The sequence below is a fragment of the Dendrobates tinctorius genome, unplaced genomic scaffold (assembly GCF_039654945.1).
Source record: "Dendrobates tinctorius isolate UK_male_01 unplaced genomic scaffold, ASM3965494v1 ptg000139l, whole genome shotgun sequence".
Classification (NCBI taxonomy): Eukaryota; Metazoa; Chordata; class Amphibia; order Anura; family Dendrobatidae; genus Dendrobates; species Dendrobates tinctorius.
Window position 1 is genome coordinate 10093071 of NW_027361807.1, and position 26929 is coordinate 10119999.

The 26929-nt window shown below is 42.4% G+C and overlaps 2 protein-coding genes across 4 annotated transcripts in view; one reads left to right on the top strand and one right to left on the bottom strand.

The window, feature by feature from the left end:
• The window catches only part of SYCP3 (synaptonemal complex protein 3), a 187870-nt gene extending 185162 nt beyond the window's left edge, over positions 1-2708 (top strand). For all 3 annotated transcript variants that reach the window (XM_073545008.1, XM_073545010.1, XM_073545009.1), the window contains exons 8-9: positions 2339-2443; positions 2572-2708. In XM_073545008.1, the coding sequence (XP_073401109.1) occupies positions 2339-2443; positions 2572-2625 (159 nt within the window). In that variant the 3' untranslated portion in view covers positions 2626-2708. The remainder of the gene's footprint in view (positions 1-2338; positions 2444-2571) is intronic.
• Positions 2492-26929, bottom strand: part of CHPT1 (choline phosphotransferase 1) — a 150423-nt gene continuing 125985 nt past the window's right edge. The window contains exons 8-9 of the mRNA XM_073545007.1: positions 4311-4421; positions 2492-2651 (exon numbers count right to left, since the gene is read on the bottom strand). Of these exons, the coding sequence (XP_073401108.1) occupies positions 2607-2651; positions 4311-4421 (156 nt within the window). The 3' untranslated portion in view covers positions 2492-2606. The remainder of the gene's footprint in view (positions 2652-4310; positions 4422-26929) is intronic.

Below are 26929 nucleotides of genomic sequence, written 5' to 3' on the forward strand. Positions count from 1 at the left end.
GTTTCATTTCATATGTCTCCCTGTACTGATGATGAAGCCAGTTTATCTCACTGTAATCCAGTCCTGGTTTCCTTAGTGATCAGCAGGGAAAGGACTGGTAGTTCCCCTCCATTTATTCAATCCAGGTTTTGGTTTCCTGACTGGTCCAGCTGATATAATCAGGAGGAGCTGGGATCTCTCAGTCTATCTCGTCTGCTGAGCTGGGAGCTGACACAGTAAGATTACATGGACTTCTTTGCTGTTATATAGGTTTATTTTGTAGTTAGCCTGCTATTGTTAGTTAGTGGCCAGACGGCCTTAGATGTTTTATTTCATGTTTGGCATGTGTAACATTGAGTAACAAGTGTGCACAATAAATATGCCGTGTCCATATTCATGTGGATCTTGCTAGTCTGCTGAAGTGACTTCATAGCCACACGCTTGTGCCAAAGCAAAGATCCCAGCTGAGCTATCTATTCCCCACAGTACGCAATGCCCTTGCGTACAAATGCGTTCCCATAGACAGTAATGCCTTTTTTTGCACACTCATCCGCATGCCTGCGCATATTTGACGGATTTTTAACGCCTCAAAAAACGCAACATGTTGCGTTTGCCGGACACCGCGAAACGACACTTGCGTACGCAAAAGCATGTGAACACGTGTCTGCGTACAACATGTTAAATATATGTACGCATGCAGATCTATGCGGATCAAACGTTGTGCACACTAACGCTAATGTGCAACCAGCCTTCAGTACATCTCTCCTCTTAAGGTACTGTCACACTTAGCGATGTACCAGCGATCCCGACCAGCGATATGACGCGGTCAGGATCGCTGGTACATCGCTAAGTGGTCGCTAGTGAGCTGCCACACAGGCAGATCTCACTAGCGACATCGCTGGGGACGGGGGTCGCTACTTACCTGTCACACCAGGCGATCCTGCGTCCTCCCGCCCGGCTCCACGCGTCGCTCGCCTTCACAGCAGGACGCGCCGCAGGAAGTGACCGACGAGAAACAGTCCTGGACGTTCTCGCGCCATCAGCAATAACCAGCGGGGGAGCCGGTCGAAGGTAAGTATCAGACACAGAGATATCGCTAGCAATATCGCTATAACGTCACTAGTTATAGCGATATTGCTAGCGATATCTCTAAAGGGGGTTTTACACTAAGCAATATCGCTAGCAATATCGCTAAAACGTCACCGGTTTTGTGACGTTATAGCGATATTGCTAGCGATATCGCTATGTGTGATACTTACCAGCGACCGGCTCCCCTGCTGCTCATCGCTGATCGCGCGAGAATGTCCGGCTCCATTTCTCGTCGGGCACTTCCTGCTGTGATGACGAGCGACGTGTGGAGGCGGGCGGGAGGACGCAGGATCGCTGTGTGTGAATGGTAAGTATCGTGCGCTGCGTCGCTGCTGCATCGCTGTGAGGTCTTTCTGTATGAAAGCTCACTAGCGATCATTTAGCGATGCACCAGCGATCCTGACCGGGTCGGATCGCTGGTTGGATCGCTGGTGCATCGCTAAATGTAAAAGGGCCTTTAGTGTGACATGCCCTTTAGTTACATGCCTACTGCTGTTTCCTGATAGGAGCTCTCTGCAGGGTAATAAGGGGAGCTCTGCCTCTTTCTCTGACATCATCCCTCACAGAAACAGCTCAGTTGCAGATATGTGGGAGTCAGCTAGCTGAGACTGTGCATGATGGACAATGAAAATTACATCAATGGCAACTGCATGGTCAATAGAACAATAGGGATGTACTATGTGCAAATAGGGGTTAAAAAAAGGAGTTTTTGGCACCACTGAATATACAGTACACTGTAATTTTGAAAGTAACCTTTTAAATTCATGCAGACTTGTTCCTGAATGTGTCAGTGGAATTGTGGAAAACTAGCATGCTTGCTCCTGATTAAGGCTAAGTGCACACGTACTTTTTTGCCCTGCGGATTTTTCCGCACAGAATTGAAGAAATCCGCAGGTCAAATGACCTGCATTTTTCCTGTGGATTTCTTCTTTTTATTGCAGTTTTCTTGCGGTTTTTCCCTGCGGATTTGGAGAATGGAGCAGGTGGAAAACCGCACAAAAGAAGTGAGATGCTGCATATTTTGTACCGCAAGAAAACCGCACGGAAAAATACGCGTCTGCACAGCGGTTTTTTTTTTTCAATTGATTTACATGCTACTGTACATCACAATGCGGATATGCATTGTTTCTGCGTGGTAAAATCCGCTGCGGACCCGCTGGAAATCTGCATCGTGTGCACATAGCCTAATGCTTGCCAGAGATTTTCCATGTTGTTCACAGCAAATCCACGCCATAATGTGTAGATGTATTTACAGTATTTTCTTTTATAGAGCATGCAGGAACTAGAAAAAAACAACGGAAACCTTTTAACCAGTGCTCAAAACGAGCTCAAGAAGGAAATGGCTATGCTACAGAAAAAAATATTGATGGACACTGTAAGTCAAGGTCAAATACTCTATTTTGATATGACACATTGCGCATACTGATTTTTCCATAAAGCTTTATTATGAAAATATAAGTATAAAAAATAGTTTAAACACCAGTGTCCTTTTTCTTCTACCAGCAACAGCAAGAGATGGCAAGTGTTCGAAAGTCTCTTCAGTCAATGTTATTCTGATGGATCCCTGACGGAATAACTTGTACCTATGTAACATACAATATAGAATTATCCACCAATACACAAAGTTGCATAGTAAGGCATGATTTAGAAAGTTATATTTGGTTTATGTAACTAAATAGTGAAATGTTATAGATATGTTAAAGCAAAAATATGTTAACGGGTTTTATGAGAGTAAAAAAGTTGGTTTTCTTCCAGTTAAAAAGTCATGATATTGGCTTGTTTGATATTCCAGTAAAAGTTGTTGTGTTGCCATACCAGACACTGCCCAAAAGCAGTACTGTGTCTATTGGGGAGGAGGGGTGGTTGGGGAAGAGAAGTCAGACAGCATTTTCTTTTTAATCTCATAAAACCACTGAACTTTATTACTGTAGTCTATACTCATGTATGTTCTATGAAACACTAACTAGTAACTTTATTGAATATAAACACACCATCTGCTACATCCAACTATTTGATATTCTACAGACCAACATGTTTTGTAACTAATTTAGCAGTTGTGTCTGTGGTTAAATATAATTCTACTGACCCTAATAAACATTCAGTGAGTGTCAATTATTCTAAATAGTGTCATTGCCTCATTAGGATAAAACAATATTGAACAAATTACTTTTACACAATGCATTTCCACTTTAATAATCTCCGATTTGGATTATTTAATCACACTGCATAATAAAATTTGTGTTTTTGTATGGACTTTGAAGCAAAACACAGTAAAGCATATTTAATAAAACATTTATTAAACAGATAAATATAATTCTGGCCAATAAGCCTTTTTTTTGGCTTTTACTTTTATAATGAAAATAAATTATTCAGCTCCACAAAGTCCAAGGTTATGGACAGTATGAAAGTTTCATAAATAGATTGTTTTCCAGTTTAATACTGTATAATTATTTCAGAACTATGATTATAAAAAAAATAATTCTGTTGGTCCGGAGGAGACTCAGGGTCACGCATAGGAATCTGGAATCCTTGAAAAAGAAATTTTCAGAACTGTGTGAATTCTTTGTTTAGTATGCCACTTCCTAAATAAATAAAATGGTTTAACAAATTCCCTCTCACTATAAAATGTCAAGATTTAGAACTGCACATGTGGAGGAGAAGAAACTTAATTTCATGTGACTGGCAAAATATTAAGCCCAATTATCTGAATACAGAGCAAGACCATTTGGATTCAACAAAATAGTAAACAAACGGATTTTGGTATAGGGTTATGGATATTTTTTTCTCACTAACCAACAGTTATATTCATAAACAAAATGTATTCTGTGATTTACAAAGTGCCATCAACATCCAAAATAATGGCAAACATAAAAAGCCACACTCCCGAATCAAAAAGAATCCCACCATACTGAGTGGATTTGGTCACTGAAGCTGCAACCGATCCAAACATAAGAGGTATTAATTGTTTTTTTTGTTTTTTTAACAATATATCGATCCCCTCTATTGTTTAAGATGGGTGTGGGAAAACTAATTGTGCTTATTTCCCAAAAAGATTAATCTCTAATTAAATTTTGCTTAATTAAAGAGCACTATTTGTCAAGGTATTAGACAATAATTAATATGCATTTCATTCATTCCTAATTTTTCTGCTTAGTATTATAAACTCAGCATGCAATAATTGCTCAATGTTTCTTTTCCTCCACTTGCTGTAGCAGTCAATCACTATGGTTTGGATTTTGAACCTGCTCTGCAGCTGGCATAGGAGGGATTCGGAAGACTGATATTCGCAGATGTGTTGCTATTTGCAGGCAAACTCCTATGCAGTATCTCAGCAATTCAAACAAAGAGATGGCCTAAAAAAAAAAAAAATAAGTTCAATTAAGTCTCATGTACAAATAGTGTATTCTGAAATGCACATTAGTGTATTTTACAAATATATTATCTGACCAAAGTTCAGTCTCCATAAATACTGTATACACTAAAACATACATATCAAATAACATTTTCACACACGTTAATAAAAAAAATATTAGTCATATTGGTATTAATTTTATTAAAAGGATGTAGATGACAAACTGTGAAACTTGTGATCAACTGCAATGGTTATGTGTGTTTCAGTCGTGATGTTACTGCTGCGGCCAGTAAACCGAGATCTTAGCAGCTGTGAAGAGCCGGCAATGGACTTATTTCATACCTATACAAGCCTTTGTTATACAAAAAGTAAATAGATTATTTATCCTAAACAAACAATCAAATGCCTTTTAAGGGACTGGAGTTTGCAACTTTAGAGTATGTTCACACTGGGCGTTTTTTGCTGCTTGTTTAAAGAGGTTGTCCGGGCTTTTCACAATCTCAGTACATATCTGGGCTGCAGAATTATGATAATAAGTAATTTACTTTCTGTCACGAGTTTGCACGGTTTTCTAGATATTCTGAACAGAACGTCCAAGGGGGGTGTGTTATGGCATTGAAATGAGAACTAGTCGTAACCTCCAAACATGCCCTCTATAGCAACAACCCCACCCTCCATAGCTACAGGCCCTCCCCGTAATTCTGCAGCCCAGATATGTACTGAGATTATGTGAAAAGCCCGGTCAACCCCTTTAATGCTAATTTTCAGAATTTCCAGCTGCTTTTTACAGTACCAGCAAAGCATATGAGATTTCAGAAATCTCATGCACACACGTTTTTTTTTGTCATCAGGATTTTGTGCTTTGCAGTGTTTTTTTTTTTTTTTTAAAGAGCATGTCACTTTCAGCGTTTTTGCAGTGTTTTTCACCCATTGACTTGAATGGATGGTGAAAAAACGCTGCAAATACGCAGGTTGACTTTTTTGCAGCGTATTTGCTGCAGAAAAGTCAAGGACAGCCGGATGTGACCTCATACTCGGCTCTGCTACCTCTATTTGGCAGGCTGCATGATGCGTTCATACAGCCTATCATCCAGCAGAGCGGATACGAATCCCATTCACTTGAATGGGGAGCCTGACAATACAGTGTTTGACACGCTGTCATATGCATGACATCGCAGCAAACACAGCTTCTGATCGGCGGGGAAATCATCCCTGCCAGAGAGCTGTAGTTCCCACGCTGTCAGAATACAGCGAGAGCGCTCAGCTGTGATCGGAGGTATAAAGCTTACCTCCGGTCACTGGTGTCAGCTGATGGGACAACTGCTCCCATCATCCGATACCTGCAGCCGCTAATTACACTGAGATCACGAACGGCGGATGGAAGTATTCATCTGCACCTCCTGCACCGTAAATAAATAAAAAAAGGCGATGGTTTCCCCCTATTTTTGATAACAAGCCAGGCAAAACTCACAGCTGGAGGCTGCAACCCTCAGCTGTTTGTTCAGACTGGCCTACCGCCTCAACGCATTAACCTAAATATCCCTGTGTGGCTCATTCAAAATTTTTTACCATAACCAAGTTTCTCGCATCATGTTCTCACATGCTTTATGCATTTAATAGCCCTCTGTGTCTGTACTGTTACAAAATTAGACTGTTATCTGGTTCATGCAGCAACAGGAACACCCAATTCTTACACTATGGCTGATCCAAACAATAAAAGCAATTGTTACCATCTTACACCTTTCGTGTCTCCCCTTTTTCCTTATAGATTGTAAGCTTGTGAGCAGGGCCCTCACTCCTCTTGGTATCTGTTTTGATCTATGTGTTTATTGGTATGCTGTAATGTCTATTGTCTGTAGAAGTCCCCTCTATAATGTAAAGTGCTGCGGAATATGTTGGCGCTATAGAAATAAAATTATTATTATTGGGCCTGTATAGAGGGCTACAGATACTCACTGTGCTGTATGGTGACATGGTGTGTATCATACTCAACATGGACCAGAGGAAGCGAAGGAAAGAGTTGCCTCAGGAGATTAGAAAGAAAATTATAGACAAACATGTTAAAGGTAAAAGTTATAAGACCATCTTCCAAGCACTTGATGTTCCTCTGACTACAGTTGCACATTTTATTCAGAAATTTAAGGTCCATGGGACTGCAGCCAACCTCTCTGGATTTGGCCGCAGGAAGAAAATTGATGACAAATAATACGAATGGTAACAAAAGAGCCCAGAAAAACCTCTAAACAGATTAAAGGTGAACTTCAAGCTCAAGGAACATCAGTGTCAGATCACACCATCTGTCATTGTTTGGGCCAAAGTGGACTTCATAGGAGACAACCAAGGAGGACACCATTGTTAAAAAAATATAAAAATGCCAAGCTGGAATTTGCCAAACTACATGTTGACATGCCACAAAGCTTCTGGGAGAATGTCCTATGGACAAATGAGAAAAAAATGGAGCTTTTTAGCAAGGCACATCGGATCTATGTTCACAGATGGAAAAATGAAGCATATCAAGAAAACATGGAGGAGGCTCTATTATGTTCTGGGGCTGTTTTGTTGCATCTGACAAAGGGTGTCTAGAACCTGTAAAGGGTACAATGAAATCTCAAAACTATCAAGGGATTCTAAAGAGAAATGTGCTGCCCAGTGTCAAAAAGGAAAATGACCAAAAACACACAGCTAAAAACACCCAAGAATGGCTAAGATGAAATCACTGGACTATTCTCAAGTGGCCTTCTATAAACCCTGACCTAAATCCTATTGAGCATCTTTGGAAAGAGCTGAAACATGCCGTCTCGAAAAGGCACCCTTCAAACACGAGACAACTGGAGCATTTTGCTCTTAAAGAGTTGGCCAAAATACCTGTCGAGAGGTGAAGAATTCTCACTGACAGTTACAGGAATCGTTTGATTGCAGTGATTACCTCAAAAGGTTGTGCAATATTAAGTTAAGGGTACCATAACTTCTGTCCAAGCCTATTTCATGAGTTATTTTTTTAAAATGCTGTGGAAGCAAGGTTAAAAAGCAATGACTGACTTTCATTTGTTCATTTTCATAGATTTTTTATTTATTACTTTTGTCAGTTTCAAGTTATTTCTGTGACCATTGTGGGTTTTTCTGTCATTACACGAGGGGTACCAACAATTTTGACTACATGTGTAAGAGTGGCTGGGACCCTAGGAGGTAGCGACCATGCTATTTTAGAATTTTGGATAACTAGAGGAGGAAGACCTGTGAAGACTCAAACTTCAAGGTTAGATTTCAGAAAGGCAGATTTAAAGGACTCAGAAAAGAGAATCGGAGGGATCCAATGGCTGGATATTCTTAAGGACAAAAATGTCCAGGAAGAATGGGAAGTTTTGAAAAATGTGATTCTCAACGCACAATCGTTGACAATTCCGAAAACATGGAAGAATAGGAAGCATTTAAGGAATCCAGGATGGATGAACACAGAACTAACACGTGCTAAAAAGGAAGAAGGAAATGTTTATCAAATGGAAAGAGGGAGACATACAGTACAGACCAAAAGTTTAGACACACCTTTTCATTCAAAGAGTTTTCTTTATCTTCATGACTATGAAAATTGTAGATTCACTCTGAAGGCATCAAAACTATGAATTAACACATGTGGAATTATATAATTAACAAAAAAGTGTGAAACAACTGAAAATATGTCTTATATTCTAGGTTCTTCAAAGTAGCCATCTTTTGCTTTGATTACTGCTTTGCACACTCTTGGCAGTGTCTTGATGAGCTTCAAGAGGTAGTCACCAGAAATGGTTTTCACTTCACAGGTGTGCCGTCAGGTTTAATAAGTATGTATTCAGGGGAATTTTTAGTTATATTCCACGCTGCCACAAGAAAGCACTCCAGGAGATAGATGTCAAAGATTCACAGTGGTTTATTCAACGCGTTTCGGGGGTCTCATGCCCCCTTCGTCAGAAAATACCACGTATACGTGATTACCTCTGTTCGTTGAGGACCTGTGGATCCGCAGCAGCTGCCAGCCTTTGCTTTTTTCATCCTAACCAGGTGAGCAAAAGCAAAAGGTGGCTACTTTGAAGAACCTAGAAAATAAGACATTTTCATTTGTTTCACACTTTTTTTGTTAATTATATAATTCCACATGTGTTAATTCATAGTTTTGATGCCTTCAGAGTGAATCTACAATTTTCATAGTCATGAAAATATAGAAAACTCTGAATGAGGTGTGTCCAAACTTTTGGTCTGTACTGTATCTAAAGAATAATATAATGCTGTCTGCAGAACCTGCAGGTGACGCATCAGATTATCTAAAGCGGATAATGATTTAAGGCTTGCAAGAGACGTCCATAGCAAAAAAAAAGGATTTTGGGGATATATCAAAAGTAAAAAAAAGTCAAAGGTGCTATAGGATTTTTATAAGATGAAAATTATGAAATGGTAAGAAAGGATGTTGAGAAGGCCAAACTTTTAAATTCCTATTTTGCATCTGTTTTCTCTCAGAAAGGAAATGTAACATTAACTGATCTTCACTGTCCTATTAAAGGAATAGAAGAATCCAGGCTATCTATAAACAGGTAGTGAGGGAATACTTAGCTAACATAAATTAATTCAAGTCTCCAGGTCCAGAGAACTGAAGGAGATAGCAGAAGAAATTTTTGAACCACTCTCCGTAATCTTTGAAAATTCTTGGAGATCAGGAGAAGTCCCAGAAGACTGGAGAAGAGCAAACGTTGTTCCTATCTTCAAAAAGGAGAAGAAGGTGGACCCAGTTAATTATAGGCCGCCGAGTCTGACTTCTATACCATTTGAACAAATTATTAAACAACATGTATGTACGTACCTGGGTAAGAATGGAGTGATTAACCAGAGTCACAATGGGTTAGTAACTAATAAGCCATATTCAGACTAACTTAATTTTCTTCTTGTCACGGTCACGTGTGTCTGGACGCAGCGAGTACCGCAAAGCAAACCCATGATACGCGTGACCCTGGATACACCGCCTCCAGTAGGGCGAATTTAAATAATAAAACGTGCAGCTGGATACACCGCCTCCAACTGGCGAATTTAGGTATTACACGTATTTATACAATAGTCTGGAAACCCCGCCTCCAGTAAGGCGAAGTTAAATAATAAAGGGGAACCTGGGTAACATTGACAATGGAGGGCCCTGCCATAGGGAAATGGGGAAGTGGAGACCTCCTGTACTCCCCTGAGCCAGTGTCCCTGCACTCCTAACGTTCCCTATGCCGGTTCCGCACCGGGCGACGCACGCGTACCTTAAAACCCTGACTCGCCCTGCACCTAAACCCTCACTAGGGAATTGGTCGGTGCGGAAACTAATCCCACCACTGCATTAAACACACATGAGGAAAGATGACAAAACAGGGGAAACACCACTTAGCTTTGCTCTGTTGCGTACACTAATAGCAACAGAGCCCACCACCTGCGTGCATCTTCTCCTCCACCAGGATCCATCACCATAACTTAATCCTTCACCATAGTGCAGCCTTGGAGCAGAGTCCACCACCAATTGCAGAAGTCCAGTAACAAAGTACCAAAGATGAGTTCAGCTCCTGCCCAAAAAGTCAAGCATGCTTGAGTCCAGCTCTCAGCAACCAAGAACCGCATGCTGAGTGCAACTCTCTCCATAGTCGCCACTCCACCAAGCCATGCAAGCACTTCCTGCTGACACCATAAACTGTGACTCCACCACGCCATGCCAGCCCTTCTTGCAGACCACATAGCTGCCACTCGTCCCCTCTGGCTGGGCTGCGCAGGACTCATGTTCAGCTCCTTCCTCACCCAGCCTTACTTCCCAAATGAACACACAATCAATATCACCAACAATGATTGCACACACCTAACACTCCTTTATAGAGCGTCACACCTGCTTTATAATTAACGTGCACTTTAAAACTAAAGTGTGATACCACCACCGGGGCAACTTAGAACAAACGACACCAAGTGCAATAATTCTAATGGCCACCGGGGGCAATCAACCCACTTTGGCACCAAGCCAAAGGAAAAAAAAAGTTCACTTTGTGAATTTAAACTGTCAGATCCAAACTGGATCATGACACTTCTATGACAGAATCACTGACTGCATGGATCGGGGAAATGCGGTAGATATAGTATATCTCGACTTCAGCAAAGCATTTGACAAAGTATCTCACACCATCCTTATTGAAACAATGACTACGTATGGAATGGACAAGGCAACGGTTAGGTGTATTCATAACTGGCTTAGTGATCGGACCCAAATAGTGGTCATAAATGGCTGCACATCCAGTTGGAAGAATGTCTCAAGTAGGGTACCACAGGGCTCTCTTCTGGGCCCAGTTTTGTTCAACATCTTTACCAATGATTTAGATGAAGGAATTCAGGGTACACTAATTAAATTTGCTGATGATAAACCATAAAAGCTAGATGTAGAAGGGATTGTAAAGGTCACATTAATACCAGTAGCGTAGCTAACGAAGGGGGGGGGGGGGTCGCCCTATGGTGGCTCACGCGGAGCTACACTACTGTAACTGTATCCGCGTGCACAATGCATCCATACAGTTACACTCTGTGGCAGAGCAGGGAGAATTGATCTCCCTGCTCTACTACCTGGCTGCTCTAGGGCCCCTGAGCAGTAGGGAGAGGGCTCCCAGCACATAATCACAAGTTCAACTGTATCGGCTGGATACAGTTGGCCGCATTGATGAGAGTGGGAGCGTTACGCTTCCTCTCTCAGCATCTGACGTCACTGACGCAGACACCCGAAGCGATGACGTCACTACTTGGCACCCGCTGTCCAGAGATGTGCGGATGCTCAGAGCAGTGAGTAAATGAGGAGAGGTAAGTATTGTATTTATTTTATGGGGATGCTTTATATTATATAGAGTCTGCCTATGGGGGGAGCATTATACAATATAGAGTGTGCCAATGGGGGAGTGCATTATACTGTATGGAGTCTCCCTATGGGAGGTGCATTATACAATATTGAATCTGCCTATGGGGTGCATTATACAATATAGTCTGTCTCTAGGGGTGTATTATACAATATAGAGTCTGCATATGAGGACTAAGATACTATATAGAGTCTGTCTATGGGAGTGCATTATACTATAAAGTCTCCCTATGGGGATGCATTATACAATTTAGAGTTTGCATATGAGGAATGCATTATACTTTATAGAGTCTGCCTATGGGGAGTGCATTATACTATAGAGGCCTATGAGTGCATTATACTATATGGAGGCCTATGGAGAGTTCATTATACTACAATGAGGACTATGCATTATATTATATGGAGGCTATCTAGGGGGCCATCATACATTGTGAAGATTACAGTGTTGGAGCCATCAAACAGTTTGGGGGATACTAAGGCCTGTTTCACACTTCCGTTTTTTCAAATCCGTCAAAATCCGTTAGTTTCCGTAAAAAAACGGATCCGCCATTTTTTTGCAGGATCCGTTTTTGTCCCATAGCGGTTACCGCGGATCCGTCAAAAAACGGATCCGTTTTTTAAAAAACGGATCCGTTTGCATCCGTTTCCGTCAAAAAAACGGAAACGGATCCGTTTGGCGGACACAAAAACGGAAGTGTGAAACAGGCCTAAGGGGTCAATATCTTCCCTCACGTAATCTTCGATCCTCCCAAGACCACCTACTCTCCTCCACACTTATTTGTTTCTCACACAACCGCCTCCAAGATTCCTCCCGAATATCCCCTATCCTCTGGAATTCCATGCTTCAACACGTCTGATTATCCACCACCCTCGGATCCATCAAACGGAACCTGAAAACCCATCTCTGCAGGAAAGCTTACAGCCTACAATAACCATTCTGCCTCCTCACCACCACCAGAACTGCTGCACCCCCGACCTTCTGTCTCTTCCCCATTATCCCGTAGAATGTAAGTCCGCAAGGACAGGGTCCTCTCCGCTCTGTACCAGTCAGTCATTGTGAATTTGTTTATTGTAAACAATATCTATAACTTTGTTTGTAACCCCTTCTCATGTCCAGCACCATGGCATTAATGGTACTATATAAATAAATAATAATAACAATAATAGTATACTGTGTGGGCAGTACTATACAATGAGAGGGCATCACACTGTGTATAGGGGAGCTGTTCCCCTGATACCCTGGACATTAAATGTAAAGTGGGCACTTTTTGTTATAGGAGAACTCAGGTTACTGTAACTGTCAAAGGGACACTAATGGTGGGATATGGTATGTGGATATCATTTTGTTTGTATTAATAGCTTACTGATTTTTATGGTGTTCTCTTGTAGGATGAGTTGTCATTTGCTAATTGATGAATTGCTGGTGTTGCCATCTGATATCATCCCCCCACAGTACATTACTGTTATCTTTCCACAGGGTCAGTGAATAAATGCTGTTAGCTAATATGCTAATGACATATTGAAGTAGCTTGTTGAAACAATGAACTCCTGAGACCCCCCCCCCCCCCCGACCTGTGAATGAGGATGGAATGACTTAAAATATCAGGGAGGTAAGACACAAGATCAGAGCCTGTGTGGAATGATGATGTGAGCACAGCACCTCAGAGAGATAGAGTATATGGACTATGTTGTTCTCTGTCTGCTGGATTGTTGGACTCTCATCTCCCAAGGATTTTATCCTGTTACTGAGCTGCATTCGGGTTCTGGACTATCTTATCCTTTGTGTGGTGGATTGTATATGGACCTTTCATATTTTTTCCTAAATAGAAGGTCTTGGGATTCTTCACTCTTCTGTTGCTTTGTTGATTGTGTGATACTGGAGAAGGACCCCGTGGACAGGCACACAGACGGCATTATTACTTTTTAGGGGGCAAAATGTGGCCACTGTTTTCTAGAGCACTTGCACACGGCATTAATATATTCTAGAGGGTTGCTTTAAAATTTAGATAACACACAGTAGATGCAGTAATAGGAACACATACGGCAGCAGCGGCTCAGCAGTGGGGTATTAGTAGGATTTGTGCAGGTTGGGGACAGTGCTGAAAATATGAGAAGTAAAATGCGTCTGTTGTAATATCGGCAGCCAAGTTGTGGTTGGAAGATGTTGACATGGTGGTCTACGCCAGATGGAAAAGACGGGAAAAGTGAACGATTCCATCAGAAAGAACGTCAGCTGTAAGACACTATCTTTAACTGTGCGGTGATCTCTTATATGGTCTGTAGGACTGGTATCTACCACTGGTCGTATGATGGTAATATCAGTGCTGGTCATTGTATAGAGATAATTTTCAGCAACAGTGCGGTCATCTGCTGAGGTTCTAATACATCCACTATTAGGGTGTGTCACCCAGTTGTAATCAAGGTTACCTGGTTAGGGGCCCACTAAAATTCCCCCCTGAACCAAAACCCTAGCTACACCTCTCATACACAAAGAAAGGTGAAGAGATAAGAGAACAATTTATTAGTCACGGGGTGAAGGCCTTCACAAGAAGGAGCAGGCATGAGTACCAGGAGACAGTACATTTAGTCGGTATTAGTTGGGAGTGCTTCACTGTTGAGCACCAAATCTATCAAAAATACTTAGAAAATAGCATAAGCTTTATATTTTATCAGCCCAATCTGACAGAAGTTGCAGGTAGTAGAAGCTGCTACTAATTAGCGGCTCTTGCTGTACTAAGGGAATGCACACACAAAGTATTTGGTACAGACATTTCTGCAGCTCTTGACAGGAAAAAAAAAAATGCATATTTTTGACATTCATTTTGCTGCAGAATTTTCTCCACTCATTATGAAAAAAAAAAAAAAAAATGATTTTAATCCACAGATCTAGGAATACTAATAAGTTCCACAATTGGATGTGTTTAAATAAAATGTTCCTGTGCTGATATTCTTATAAATCTGCCCCTGCTATGTACTGTGTAATGGCCATGTCTCACCGTACAGGAACATGATCTGATCATACCACAGCTCTTGGGCAGGGGAGGAAGCAAAAGAGAATATAGAGATATTAACAGCATAGGGTCACAGATGATTCTTTCTTTGAAGTAAAACACTATTTAAAAACAGGCAGATTAAAGTTTTACTTCACAAAAAGAATCAGCTGTAATCTTCTGCTATAATGTCTGTGTACTCTTTTGATCAGACCTATGTAAAAACGAGAAAAAGAGACATACTATGCACCAGGGATCACCAATATGTACAAATTGTGAAATTCTTTATTCAGTTGATCACAGAAAACACACACCACGAGTTAATAAAAACAATTAAAAACAAGGACACAAAGCCTCCATCTGGTGTTACATCCCCCTGAATGGCTGGAAACACAATGTACCTGATTATAATCCCATGTGAACTAATATGGTCAAATGGACCAAAAAAATCTATAGAGAGATTGATGAGCAATTAATTATATTTATGCAATGGTCACCATATTATGCTCATAAATCCCCCAAAGGCCTGAGGATAAGATATAATAACAATACATACACAGGGATATAAATACAACTGCTGCAGCAAGGCTCCAATTATAGTAGATAACTAGCTGAAGAGCCCGGCGCTGCCCGGGAATAGTAACTAACTGTGGTTAGTTATAGTAAATTATAATTATCCTCCATCCCATAGTCCCGTGCCCATATACCCATCATACATATCCACTATCCCATAGGCCCGTGCCCATATACCCATCATACATATCCTCCATCCCATAGTCGAGAGCCCATATACCCATCATACATATCCACAATTCCATAGGCCCGTGCCCATATACCCATCATACATATTCTCCATCCCAGTCCCATGCCCATATACCCATCATACATATTCGCCATCCCATAGTCGAGTGCCCATATACCCACACATCCTTCATCTCATAGTCCCATGCCCATATACCCATCATACATATCCTCCATCCCATAGTCCCGTGCCCATATACCCATCACACATCCTCCATCCCATAGTCCCATGCCCATATACATATCCGCCATCCCATAGTCCCGTGCCCATATACCGATCATACATATCCTCCATCCCATAGTCCCATGCCCATATACCCATCACACATCCTCCGTCCCATAGTCCCATGCCCATATACATATCCGCCATCCCATAGTCCCGTGCCCATATACCCATCATACATATCCTCCATCCCATAGTCCCATGCCCATATACCCATCACACATCCTCCATCCCATAGTCCCATGCCCATATACTCATCATACATATTCGCCATCCCATAGTCGAGTGCCCATATACCCATCACACATCCTTCAACTCATAGTCCCATGCTCATATACCCATCATACATATCCTTCATCCCATGCCCATATACCCATCATACATATATCCTTCAACTCATAGTCCCGTGCCCATATACCCATCATACATATCCGCCATCCCATAGTCCCGTGCCCATATACCCATCACACATCCTCCATCCCATAGTCCAGTGCCCATATACCCATCATACATCCTCCATCCCATAGTCCCGTGCCCATATACCCGTCATACATATCCTCCATCCCATAGTCCAGTGCCCATATACCCATCACACATCCTCCACCCCATAGTCAACCATTATGACATAATGAGCAGTGGGGCTTGCAACCTATGATGAAATCAGCGGCTTGATACACACACTTTTTCCCATTATGTAAATAGGGGCAAAATTGTTTGGTGAATTGGAACGCGCGGGGTTAAAATTTCGCCTCACAACATAGCCTAGGACGCTCTCGGGGTCCAGACGTGTGACTGTGCCAAATTTTATGGCTGCAGCTGCGACGGTGCGGATGCCAATCCCGGACATACACACATACATACATACACACACACACACACACACACACACATATATACATACATACACACTTTGAGCTTTATATATTAGACTAGCTCTAGAGCCCAGCGCTGCCCGGGCATAGTAACTAACTGTGGTTCATTATAACAAATTATAATTATCCTCCATCCCATAGTCCTGTGCCCATATACCCATCATACATATCCACGATCCCATAGGCGCGTGCCCATATACCCATCATACATATCCTCCATCCCATAGTCGAGTGCCCATATACCCATCCTCCATCCCATAGTCCCATGCTCATATACCCATCACACATCCTCCATCCCATAGTCCCATGCCCATATACCCATCATACATATCGTCCATCCCATAGTCCCGTGTCCATATACCCATCATACATATCCGCCATCCCATAGTCCCGTGCCCATATACCCGTCATACATATCCTCCATCCCATAGTCCAGTGCCCATATACCCATCACACATCCTCCATCCCATAGTCCCGTGCCCATATACCCGTCATACATATCCTCCATCCCATAGTCCAGTGCCCATATACCCATCACACATCCTCCATCCCATAGTCAACCATTATGACATAATGAGCGGCGGGGCTTGCAACCTATGATATCAGCGTCGCCATGGCAACCATTATGACATCATAATGAGGGACGGGGCTTGATACGCACACACTGTTTCCCCATTATGTAGATAGGGGCAAAATTGTTTGGTAATTTGGAACTCGTGGGGTTAAAATTTCGCCTCACAACATAGCTTAGGACGCTCTCGGGGTCCAGACGTGTGACTGTGCCAAATTTTGTGGCTGTAGCTGCGACGGTGCGGATGCCTATCCCGGATATACACACACATATACACACATACATACACACTTTGAGCTTTATATATTAGATTGTCTGATATAATGACTGGCCACTAGATGGCGTCTGTGCAACCAATATGAAGATAAGACTATGGTGACCTGCGGAGGGCTACATGCAGCAATGAAAGAAAACGATTCTATACAAAAGAGCAAAAGAAATAGATCAGACCAATAGAATGCCAAGGCATCAGAAATAAATCAATGCAAATAGCTCAATAATAAAAAGAGCCAAGCAAGATAAATTCAGCATGACCAGGGTGTTTACCAAACTGGAGGGTCGTGGCTTCGTCAGCTTGTATCCCATTGTTTATATGGATCTGATGGTGCCCCCCACCCCCTCTTTTCCCAACTTTTGATCAGACCTAGTGATGAGCGAGCATGCTAATAGAGTATCTAGTTATCCCCTTCTGTAAATGTCATCTGGTCTCACAAAAAACAAGCTGCCATACAGCTCCATCACATTCATTGAAGAGACTCCAAATTGATCAAAATAATATTAAGAGATAAATTAAAGTTACAAAGTGCAAATAACAAAACTACCACCACCATTAGAAAGAATGTCAAAAAGACACTAGATAGAGAAACCAGGGAGAGGTGCCTGCCCCTGCTCTACAAGCCCTACCTACCAACGGAGGTTGGCACCCTTTTCTTGCGCACGTGGTGCCCCCACTCAATGTCGGCTCTCCCTTCTAACCCTGAGAGACCCTGTATAGGAGGCAGAATAAACAACCTATTGGTCTAACCGGGTGTTTGAAGTTGTAAGGCTGGTTAAGGTTCAGTTGTAATTTTACTCTATGGGTTTTGTGAATTAACCAAATGTCAGCCAATCTGGTAAGAAGAAGGGGAGGAGTGACTATTGAAAAATACAGGGTGGTCCAAAAGTAGGTGGACAGAAAATAATAACATTTATTTCGATTTATATATAAAATTATATTTACTAACACAAGCATAACATTTACAATTAAATTTTATTCTGAACAATAATAAAAAAGCCCTTAAATTTTAGCAACACAGGTGCTGCAAACTGTTTTCCATCCCAATTTGCACAGCTTTGAAGTCTGCCTCTTACGCTTTGACAAACATTTTTGCACAAGTCTCTTTGGGTATTAATTTCTTGAAATGCATCTCTTATGTAATTTTTCAAATCACTGACACTTTTTGGTTTTCGACTATAAACTTTGTCCTTGAGTACTCCCCAAAAGAAAAAATCCATTGGGTCAAGTCTGGTGAACGTGCCGGCCAATCAAGTGGACCTCTTCGGCCAATCCATTTATTAGGAAGTGTTTCATCAAGATACTCGTAGATCACTCTTGAATAATGTGGAGAGGCCCCATCTTGTTGGAAATAAAGGTCATTTGAATTAGGCTGTTGGCTGTAACTGGGGAACAACTTGATTCATTAGAATTTTGAGATACTTATCTCCTGTGACTGTTACATAAAAAAAGGTCCAAAAACACCAAATACCACCCCAAACATTGATACCAGGCTCAATTAGTTGTTGCTCTAATGTTAAATGCATGTTCTCATTATAATAGTAAATACAATTATGCCTGTTAATTTGGCCAGATAATTTGAAAGAAGCTTCATCATCACTCCACATAATGTTATCTAAAATTACCGGATTTTCTTCAATTTTGTTACGCATAATCTCACTAAATTGCAGCCGCCTGTCTGGATCATCCTCCAATAAACCACGAATTAGACGTGGACGATAAGCTTTCCACCCAATAGATTTCAGGATTCGCATGATGGATGCTCGTGAAATTCCCAGTTCTAAAGAGATATGCAAATTGCTTCTTCAGAGAGAAAGAGGACTTTTACTCTACAGCGCCACCTATTAGTAGTAGCGATCCTACAAGTCACAATCAACCCTTTAACGAGTCTTGTAATATAACTTAGGATAAAAGCCAAATCAGAATCTCAATTTGCAGACACGGTGTTTCGGGCTATAGGCCCTCGTCAGTGCAAAGTATGAGATCTGATTTGGCTAGGTGAGAGGTTCTGGACTGAGGTCTAAGGGGTAAGGTTTCACCTTGTGGAGAGTGACATACCAGCTCTGGCTTGTCAAGGTAAGGAGGCTTATTCGCCGTGCAATGCTCCTCTGGGAAATTTAATATGCAAATTGCCTCTTCAGAGAGAGAGACTCTACAGCGCCACCTATTGGTAGTAGCGATCCTACAAGTCACAATCAACCCTTTATAAAGAGACTAACAAATGTTTCAGCAACAAATTGCTTATTTTCTCTACAGGCTGTTTTGAGTCGACCAGTTTTTGGAGCGTTAAGGATTGAGCCAGTGGCATTGAATTTGTCACGAATGCGGTAAATGGTTTGTCTCTTTGGGGCTTGAGTACCAAATGCTTCTACCCAATTTGCTCTGTTTCAGCATTTTGAGATTTCCAATACTCTTTTAAAGTCCATTTTCTTAGATCTGTATTAAATTTATTTGCCATTATGGGTTATCTGAATTATCTGAAAAGAAAACAGCATTGGGGGAGATTTATCTGTGAAAACTGAATCTGTGAAACTGACTCAGTTGCCCTTAGCAACCAGATTCCACCTTTCATTTTCCAGAGTCTGTGAAGACTGAAAAGTGGAATCTGATTGGTTGCTAAGGGCAACTGAGTCAGTTTCACTTTACACCATGTTTGATAAATCTCCCCCTTCATAACCCTATTACACATACTGTTCACCTACTTTTGGACCACCCTGTATATACTGTATAAAGAGGGGAGGGGGGATAATGAACTCTCCCTGTAGTGCCCCTACCTGTCAGTGGAGGTTGGCACCCTTATAGAGGACGACAGTGGCGCCCCCAGGCCTCAACAGCTATCCCTATTAACCCTAGTACGGCAATTACATAAATTATAGCCCGTATATAAAGTGATCGTGTGCTTTCATCAGAGAAAAAATATCTTATGTGCTGGATAGGGCATGCAGTATTCTGTCAAACAAGCTTCAGTAGAAAAAATAAGAAATTTAATCATCATTCCCAAAAGGAGCTCATCAGAAAATGAAATAAGCGGTTTTGTGTCTTAGAGAGGATCGAGAGCCTCCTCTCCCTTGTATCAAGTTATAGTGTTGTATACAGAGGGTGAACTGCTTGAAGCAAGCAGTTGTATTATTAATAATAAACACATTTGGATTTGTCTTCATAATAAAACAGGGATATGCTAATGCATCATAATCCCCACAGTATTGGTACGACTAACCATGCCATTGTCTGAGGCTGAACCCAGTCAACAATTGTACATCAGATATCACAGACATAGTCTGACCGGTATGCAAGGGGCAACGGTTTTCCTTGCGTAGAGTGACACTTCCAGAATCTCAATTTGCAGTGACGAGTGCTCCTCGTCACTGCAAAGACAGTGTCTGCAAATTGAGATTCTGGTTTTAGCTTTTATCCTAAGTCATGTGACAAGACTTGTTAAAGGGTTGACATTGCCACCTATAGGAAGTGCTACTTCCTATAGGTGGCACTAGAGTGTTAGTCCTCTTCCTCCCTGAAGAGACAATTTGCATATTTCCCAGAGGAGCATTCTGGATTTAAGTCTCCTCATCTCGGCATGCTTAACACGTCACTCTCTAAAAGGAGAAACGTTACCCCTTGGATATTGGTGGCATTTTATTGCTCCTATTTTTAAGAGGTGTAAAAGGCCCACGACCCATTATATCTGAGGTATATTCATTTAGGGATTCTAGCTCTTGGACATCAGGCAAAAGGTCTGGGGCGGGGGGGGAGGGGGGTTTAAGTCCATGCAAATATATGTTTGTTTTGTTGGACAACGTGCTCGCACCATTTAAGTTTCCTTGCAAAAAAGTGAATATCCTCAACCTATTTAAACAAACAGAAATCACTGTTTGGTACAAATGAAAACCATTATCTCACGGTCAGGGGTCTATTAGACAGATTGATAACCTGGCAAGCCGTATTTTGTCTCTCACTTGCGGATTGCGATTTCTGAGGCGATAATTTCCATATAAAAAAACAGCATTAAAGGAATGGGGGGGGGGCACTTTGGCGTTCAATCCTGTATTTGCCTCTTCCTCTTCCCCTCTGGGGTTTAAATTGGGTTTCTTTAAATGAGACTTCAGTGTCTGTCAAGCATAGGCCAGTTTCCCTATCCCTACGTTCTCCCCTGACATACCTTGTTCTCCTTAAAATCTTGGAGGTCGGGGGGCGTGGCCTAAACGGGATGTGAGTGGATGTCTGAGGCAGGAACTTCTGCTCAATATCAGCCATTATAGTGATTGCAGCCTTCAAAATCGAGGTCAAATACCCACATTTACCAGGGAAAACTGCACCCTGTGCAGTGCCTACGAGAGCTCATACCTGCGGAGAAATGACAGGAATAGCAGCAGAAAGGCGGCGGGGGAGCAGGAGAGAAAGATCCAAGATGGCACCGGCCGGGAGGAAACGCTGCCAGCAGAGCTGGAGGAGGTTGGGGAGAATCTTAGGGGAGCTGATGCTGCGGCTAAGCTCAGGATATTTGCACAGGTGATGCAACCTGGAGCCAAGCGGTGATTAATGAGACACAAAGCAGGACTGACCGATATGTGGAACAGGAGGAAAAGGGGGAGGAGGAGGGAGCAGAAAGTGATGGTGAGAGGTGTGCTGACAGGAAGGAGGGAGATGACGTGGATGGTGGAGAGACTGAGAGAGACACTGTAACATGCATAGGCGGGCTTCAGATCCCTGAGGAGCCCACTCTGAAAGATGTGTTTAAGGTGGTCCTTCACAGTCATACTACTATCACCAATGTGGCTGCGCAACTAGGGGTCCTGCAGCATTCAATGCATGTGACTAAGGAAAGAATGGGAGAGGCTGAAAAGTGCATCAGTAATGCTGAGGACTATATATCAAAAGCAGATAAGGCCTCTAAACACGTGAGTGCTGCGATTTCTGCCATAGAAGCAAAAACGGATGACCTTGAAAACAGGTCTAGGCGCAATAACGTGCGGTTGGTTGGAGTGCCAGAAAAGACGGAAAGAGCGGCGCCGACAGAGTTTTTTGAAAAATGGCTATTAAACATTGGCTCTGACAAGTTGTCCCGCATGTATGCAAATGAAAGGGCCCATTGTGTTCCTACACCTCCCCTCCCCCCTGGACGCCTTCCCAGACAAGTGCTGGTTAAGGTCCTGCACTATCGTGACAGAGACGCAATTCTTAGGTACGCCAGAGAACATCCGGATCTCAAGATAAACGGCTCCAGGATCTCTATATTTGCTGAATTTTCCACAGTGCAGAAACAACCGGCTAAATTTGTGAATATCAAGAGGAGGCTGAGGGAGCTGGGTGTCACCTACTCAATGTTGTACCCGGCCAAATTGAGAGTGGTTGTTGAGGGGGTAGTACCAATTTTTCACGGAGGATAAAGAGGCACTCAGATGCCTGCACAGCAATGAGCAACACTTGCACCAGGCGAAATCAAAGGACTCAGCTATTTGACGAGGTTGCTCCACATGCCTACTGCTATATTCTCTGGAGTGAACCGATGGCTCTTTTTTCCTTCTTGGTATTTTTATTTTTAGGTTTTTGGGATCGTGTTCATAGCTCCCTGTTGGTCATGAGACTTTTTTGGAAGAATTGGAAACTGTGGTGATTTACCTGGCTGCAATCTACAAGTCATGTGGAAGTCCAATGGGTTGGGATAAGTGGGGGGACTCTTGGGTGAGACTGTTCTGGATAAAGTGCGCTCTCTTCTCCACATTAGGAGACTGAAAGATGGGATTGGGTTTGGTTGGGGGATGTGTTTTGCTGTTTGGGGGGGGGGGGGAGGGGAAAACATTTATACAATGTATGTCACTGATCATTGCTGTTATGGCTTCAGCTGCACTTGGATGAAAAAATATGGGGCAATATGTTCTGAGGAAAGAAAATGTCGGGAAGAATGAGAGTGGTGAGTTGGAATGTCAGGGCTTTGGCGTCTGGGATGAAGCGGCAAGCTGTGTTTAAGTTTTTGTGCAATGTCAAGCAGTCAGTGATTTGCTTGCAGGAAACTAATGATTAAAGAGAGAACACACTTTTTAGCCAAGAGATGGGTACAGGCGGGATATCATGCCACGTATTCTACATATTCCAGAGGGGTTAGCATTCTCATATGTCCTGGGGTATCTTTTGAGTATCACAGAGTGATTACAGACCAGACAGGTAGATTTGTGTGCCTACTTTGTAAGGTGTATGGTTTCTTGATGTGGCTGGTCTCAATATATATTCCACCGCCATATTGTGGGAAACTGCTATACAAAGTTCTAGAAATAGTGGAGGAGACCCCGGGGGTACCATTTCTGATTATGGGTGACTTTAACCCCTTCCCGACCAATGACGCCACGTAGGCGTCATGAAAGTCGGTGCCAATCCGACCAATGACGCCTATGTTGCGTCATGAATTGATTGCCCTACTGCTGGTCGGGTGACCGGGGTCACAGAAAGGTCACCTGACCCGCACAGAGGACCCTTTGTAGTTCGCCCCAGGGGGGTGGCTTAGCCCTCACGTGCCTATGATCGCTCTGATTGGCTGTTTCACTTTTAACAGCCAATCAGAGCGATTTGTAATATTTCACCAATGAAATTTTGTGAAATATTACAATCCAGCCATGGCCGATGCTGCAATAGCAATGCCGCCGCCGGCACCATCTGCTCCCCTACCGCTTCCCTCCGCTCCCCCCCTCACCCTCCACGGTGCCTCCGATGTCTCTCTGGCCGTCCCGGTGTCCCGCCATCCGGGATCATGGGTACCGCCATCTTGGAAAATGGTGTGCGCAGGTCGCGCTGCAGATTCATTTTTTTAGTGATCAAAATAAAAAAAAAGTAAATACACCCCCTCCTTATCACCCCCATAGGTAGTCACAAATAATAAAATTTAAAAAAAATATATTTTTCCATTAGGGTTGGAATTAGGGTTAGAGATAGATTTAGAAATAGGGTTAGGGTTGGAATTAAGGTTAGGGTTGGAATTAGGGTTAAGATTAGGGGTGGGTTGGGATTAGGGTTAGGCTTGTGGTTAGGGTTAGAGTTGGGATTAGGGTTAGGGGTGTGTTGGGGTTAGGGTTGTGGTTAGGGTTATGATTAGGGTTAGGGGTGTGCTGGGGTTAGGGTTGGAGTTAGAATTGAGGGGTTTCCACTGTTTAGGCACATCACGGGATCTCCAAACGCGACATGGCGCCATAATTTATTCCAGCCAATTTTGAGTTCAAAAAGTCAAACAGTGCTCCCTCCATTCCGAGCCCCAACGTGTGCCCAAACAGTGGTTTACCCCCACATATGGGGTATCAGCGTACTCAGGAAATATTGAACAACATCTTTGGGGGTCTAATTTCTCCTTTTCCCTTGGGAAAATAAAAAATTGGGGACTAAAAAAATTTTTGTGGAAAAAATGATTTTTTATTTTCACGGCTCTGCGTTAAAAACTTCTGTGAAGCACTTGGGGGTTCAAAGTGCTCACCATACATCTAGATACGTTCCTTAGGGGGTCTAGTTTCCAAAATGGGGTCACTTGTGGGGAGTTTCTCCTGTTTAGGCACATCAGGGGCTCTGCAAACGTACATGACGCCCGCAGACCATTCCATCAAAGTCGACATTTCAAAACGTTACTACTTCCCTTCCGAGCCCCGTCGTGTACCCGTGGTTCCCCCCCACATATGGGGTACCAGCGTACTCAGGACAAACTGGACAACAACTTTTGGGGTCCAATTTCCCTTGTGAAAATAAAAAATAGCTAAAAAATCATTTTTTGAGGAAAAAAATTATTTTTATTTTCACGGCTCTGCGTTATACACTTCTGTGAAGCACCTGGGGGTTCAAAGTGCTCACTATGCATCTAGATAAGTTCCTTAGGGGTTCTAGTTTCCAAAATGGGGTCATTTGTGGGGGAGCTCCAAAGTTTAGGCACAAAGGGGCTCTCCAAACACGACATGGTGTCCACTAACGATTGGAGCTAATTTTCCATTCAAAAAGTCAAATGGCGCTCCTTCCCTTCTGAGCCCTGCCGTGCACCCAAACAGTGGTTCCCCCCACATATGGGGTACCAGTGTACTCAGGACAAACTGGACAACAACTTTTGGGGTCCAATTTATCCTGTTACCCTTGGGAAAATAAAAAATAGCGGGCTAAAATATTTATGAGGAAAAAAAGATTTATTTTCATGGCTCTGCATTTAAAAACTTCTGTGAAGCACTTGGGGTTCAAAGTGCTCACTACACATCTAGATAAGCTCCTTGGGGGGGGGTCTAGTTTCCAAAATGGGGTCACTTGTGGGGGGTTTCTACTGTTTAGGCACATCAGGGGCTCTGCAAACGCAACATGACGCCCGCAGAACATTCCATTAAAGTCTGCATTCCAAAATGGTACTCCTTCCCTTCTGAGCTCTCCCATGCGCCCAAACAGTGGTTCACCCCCACATATGGGGTATCGTTGTACTCAGGACAAATTGCACAACAACCTTTGCTGTCCAATTTCTCCTGTTAGCCTTCTGAAAATAAAAAAATAGCGGGCAAAACTCATTTTTGAGGAAAAAAAATGATTTTTTTATTTTCATTGTTCTGCGTTATAAACTTCTGTGAAGCACTTGGGGGTTCAAAGTGCTCACCCCACATCTAGATAAGTTCCTTGGGGGGGTCTAGTTTCCAAAATGGGGTCACTTGTGGGGGCTCTCCAATGTTTAGGCACACAGGGGCTCTCCAAACGCAACATGGTGTCCGCTAACGATTGGAGCTAATTTTCTATTCAAAAAGTCAAATAGCGTTCCTTCCCTTCCGGGTCCTGCCGTGCGCCCAAACAGTGGTTTATGACCACCTATGAGGTATCATTGTACTCAGGAGAAATTGCCCAACAAATTTTAGGATCCATTTTAGCGTGTTGCACATGTGAAAATGAAAAAACTGAGGCCAAAGGAAAATTTTTGTTGGAAAAATTAAAATGTCCATTTTTTCCTTCCACGTTGCTTTAGTGCCTGTGAAGCACCTGAAGGGATAATAATCTTCTTGAATGTAGTTTTGAGTAGCTTGAGGGGTGCAGATTTTAGAATGGTGTCACTTTTGGGTATTTTCTGCCATATAGACCCCTCAAAGTGACTTCAAATGTGCGGTGGTCCCTAAAAAAATGGTTTTGTAAATTTTTTTGTAAAAATGAGAAATCGCTGGTCAACTTTTAACCCTTATAACTTCCTAACCAAAAAATTTGTTTCCAAGATTGTGCTGATGTAAAGTAGACATGTGGGAAATGTTATTTCTTAACTATTTTGTGTCAAATAACTCGTTTAACAGAATAAAAATGCAAAATTTGAAAATTGCAAAATTTTCAAAATTTTCCCAAATTTACATTTTTTTCACAAAAAAACGCAAAAATGATCAACCTAAATTTACCACTAACATGAAGCCCAATATGTCACGAGAAAACAGTCTCAGAATCGCTACGATCCGTTGAAGCGTTCGCGTTTTTACCTCATAAGGCTGAGTTCACACGTCGTTTTTTTCGCGGCGGTTTTAAAAGCATGATTTTGCCGCGAAAACGTGAAAAATAAGCATGCAATCCTATAGGATTCCGCAATGCTGTGATATTGCTGCGTCTTTTTCCACGGTGGAATCGCTTCACGGTGAAAAACGCAGCATGCTCATTAATTTAGCGGAATCGCGGCGATTCCGTCCACATATGAATGCATTGTTCTACTCACTTTCCACATGTGGATGTGCCCACCATGCGAAAAGTAAGCAGAACATTTGCGGATGGTACCCACGGTCCGGAGGAGAGGAGACTGTCCTCCGGGCTTTGGGTACCATATCCCTGTAAAAAAATAGAATTAAAATAAAAACATGGATTTTTGTAAGTACTCACCGTAAAATCCTTTTCTCCGAGACGCTCATTGGGGGACACAGGTACTGTGGGGTGTATG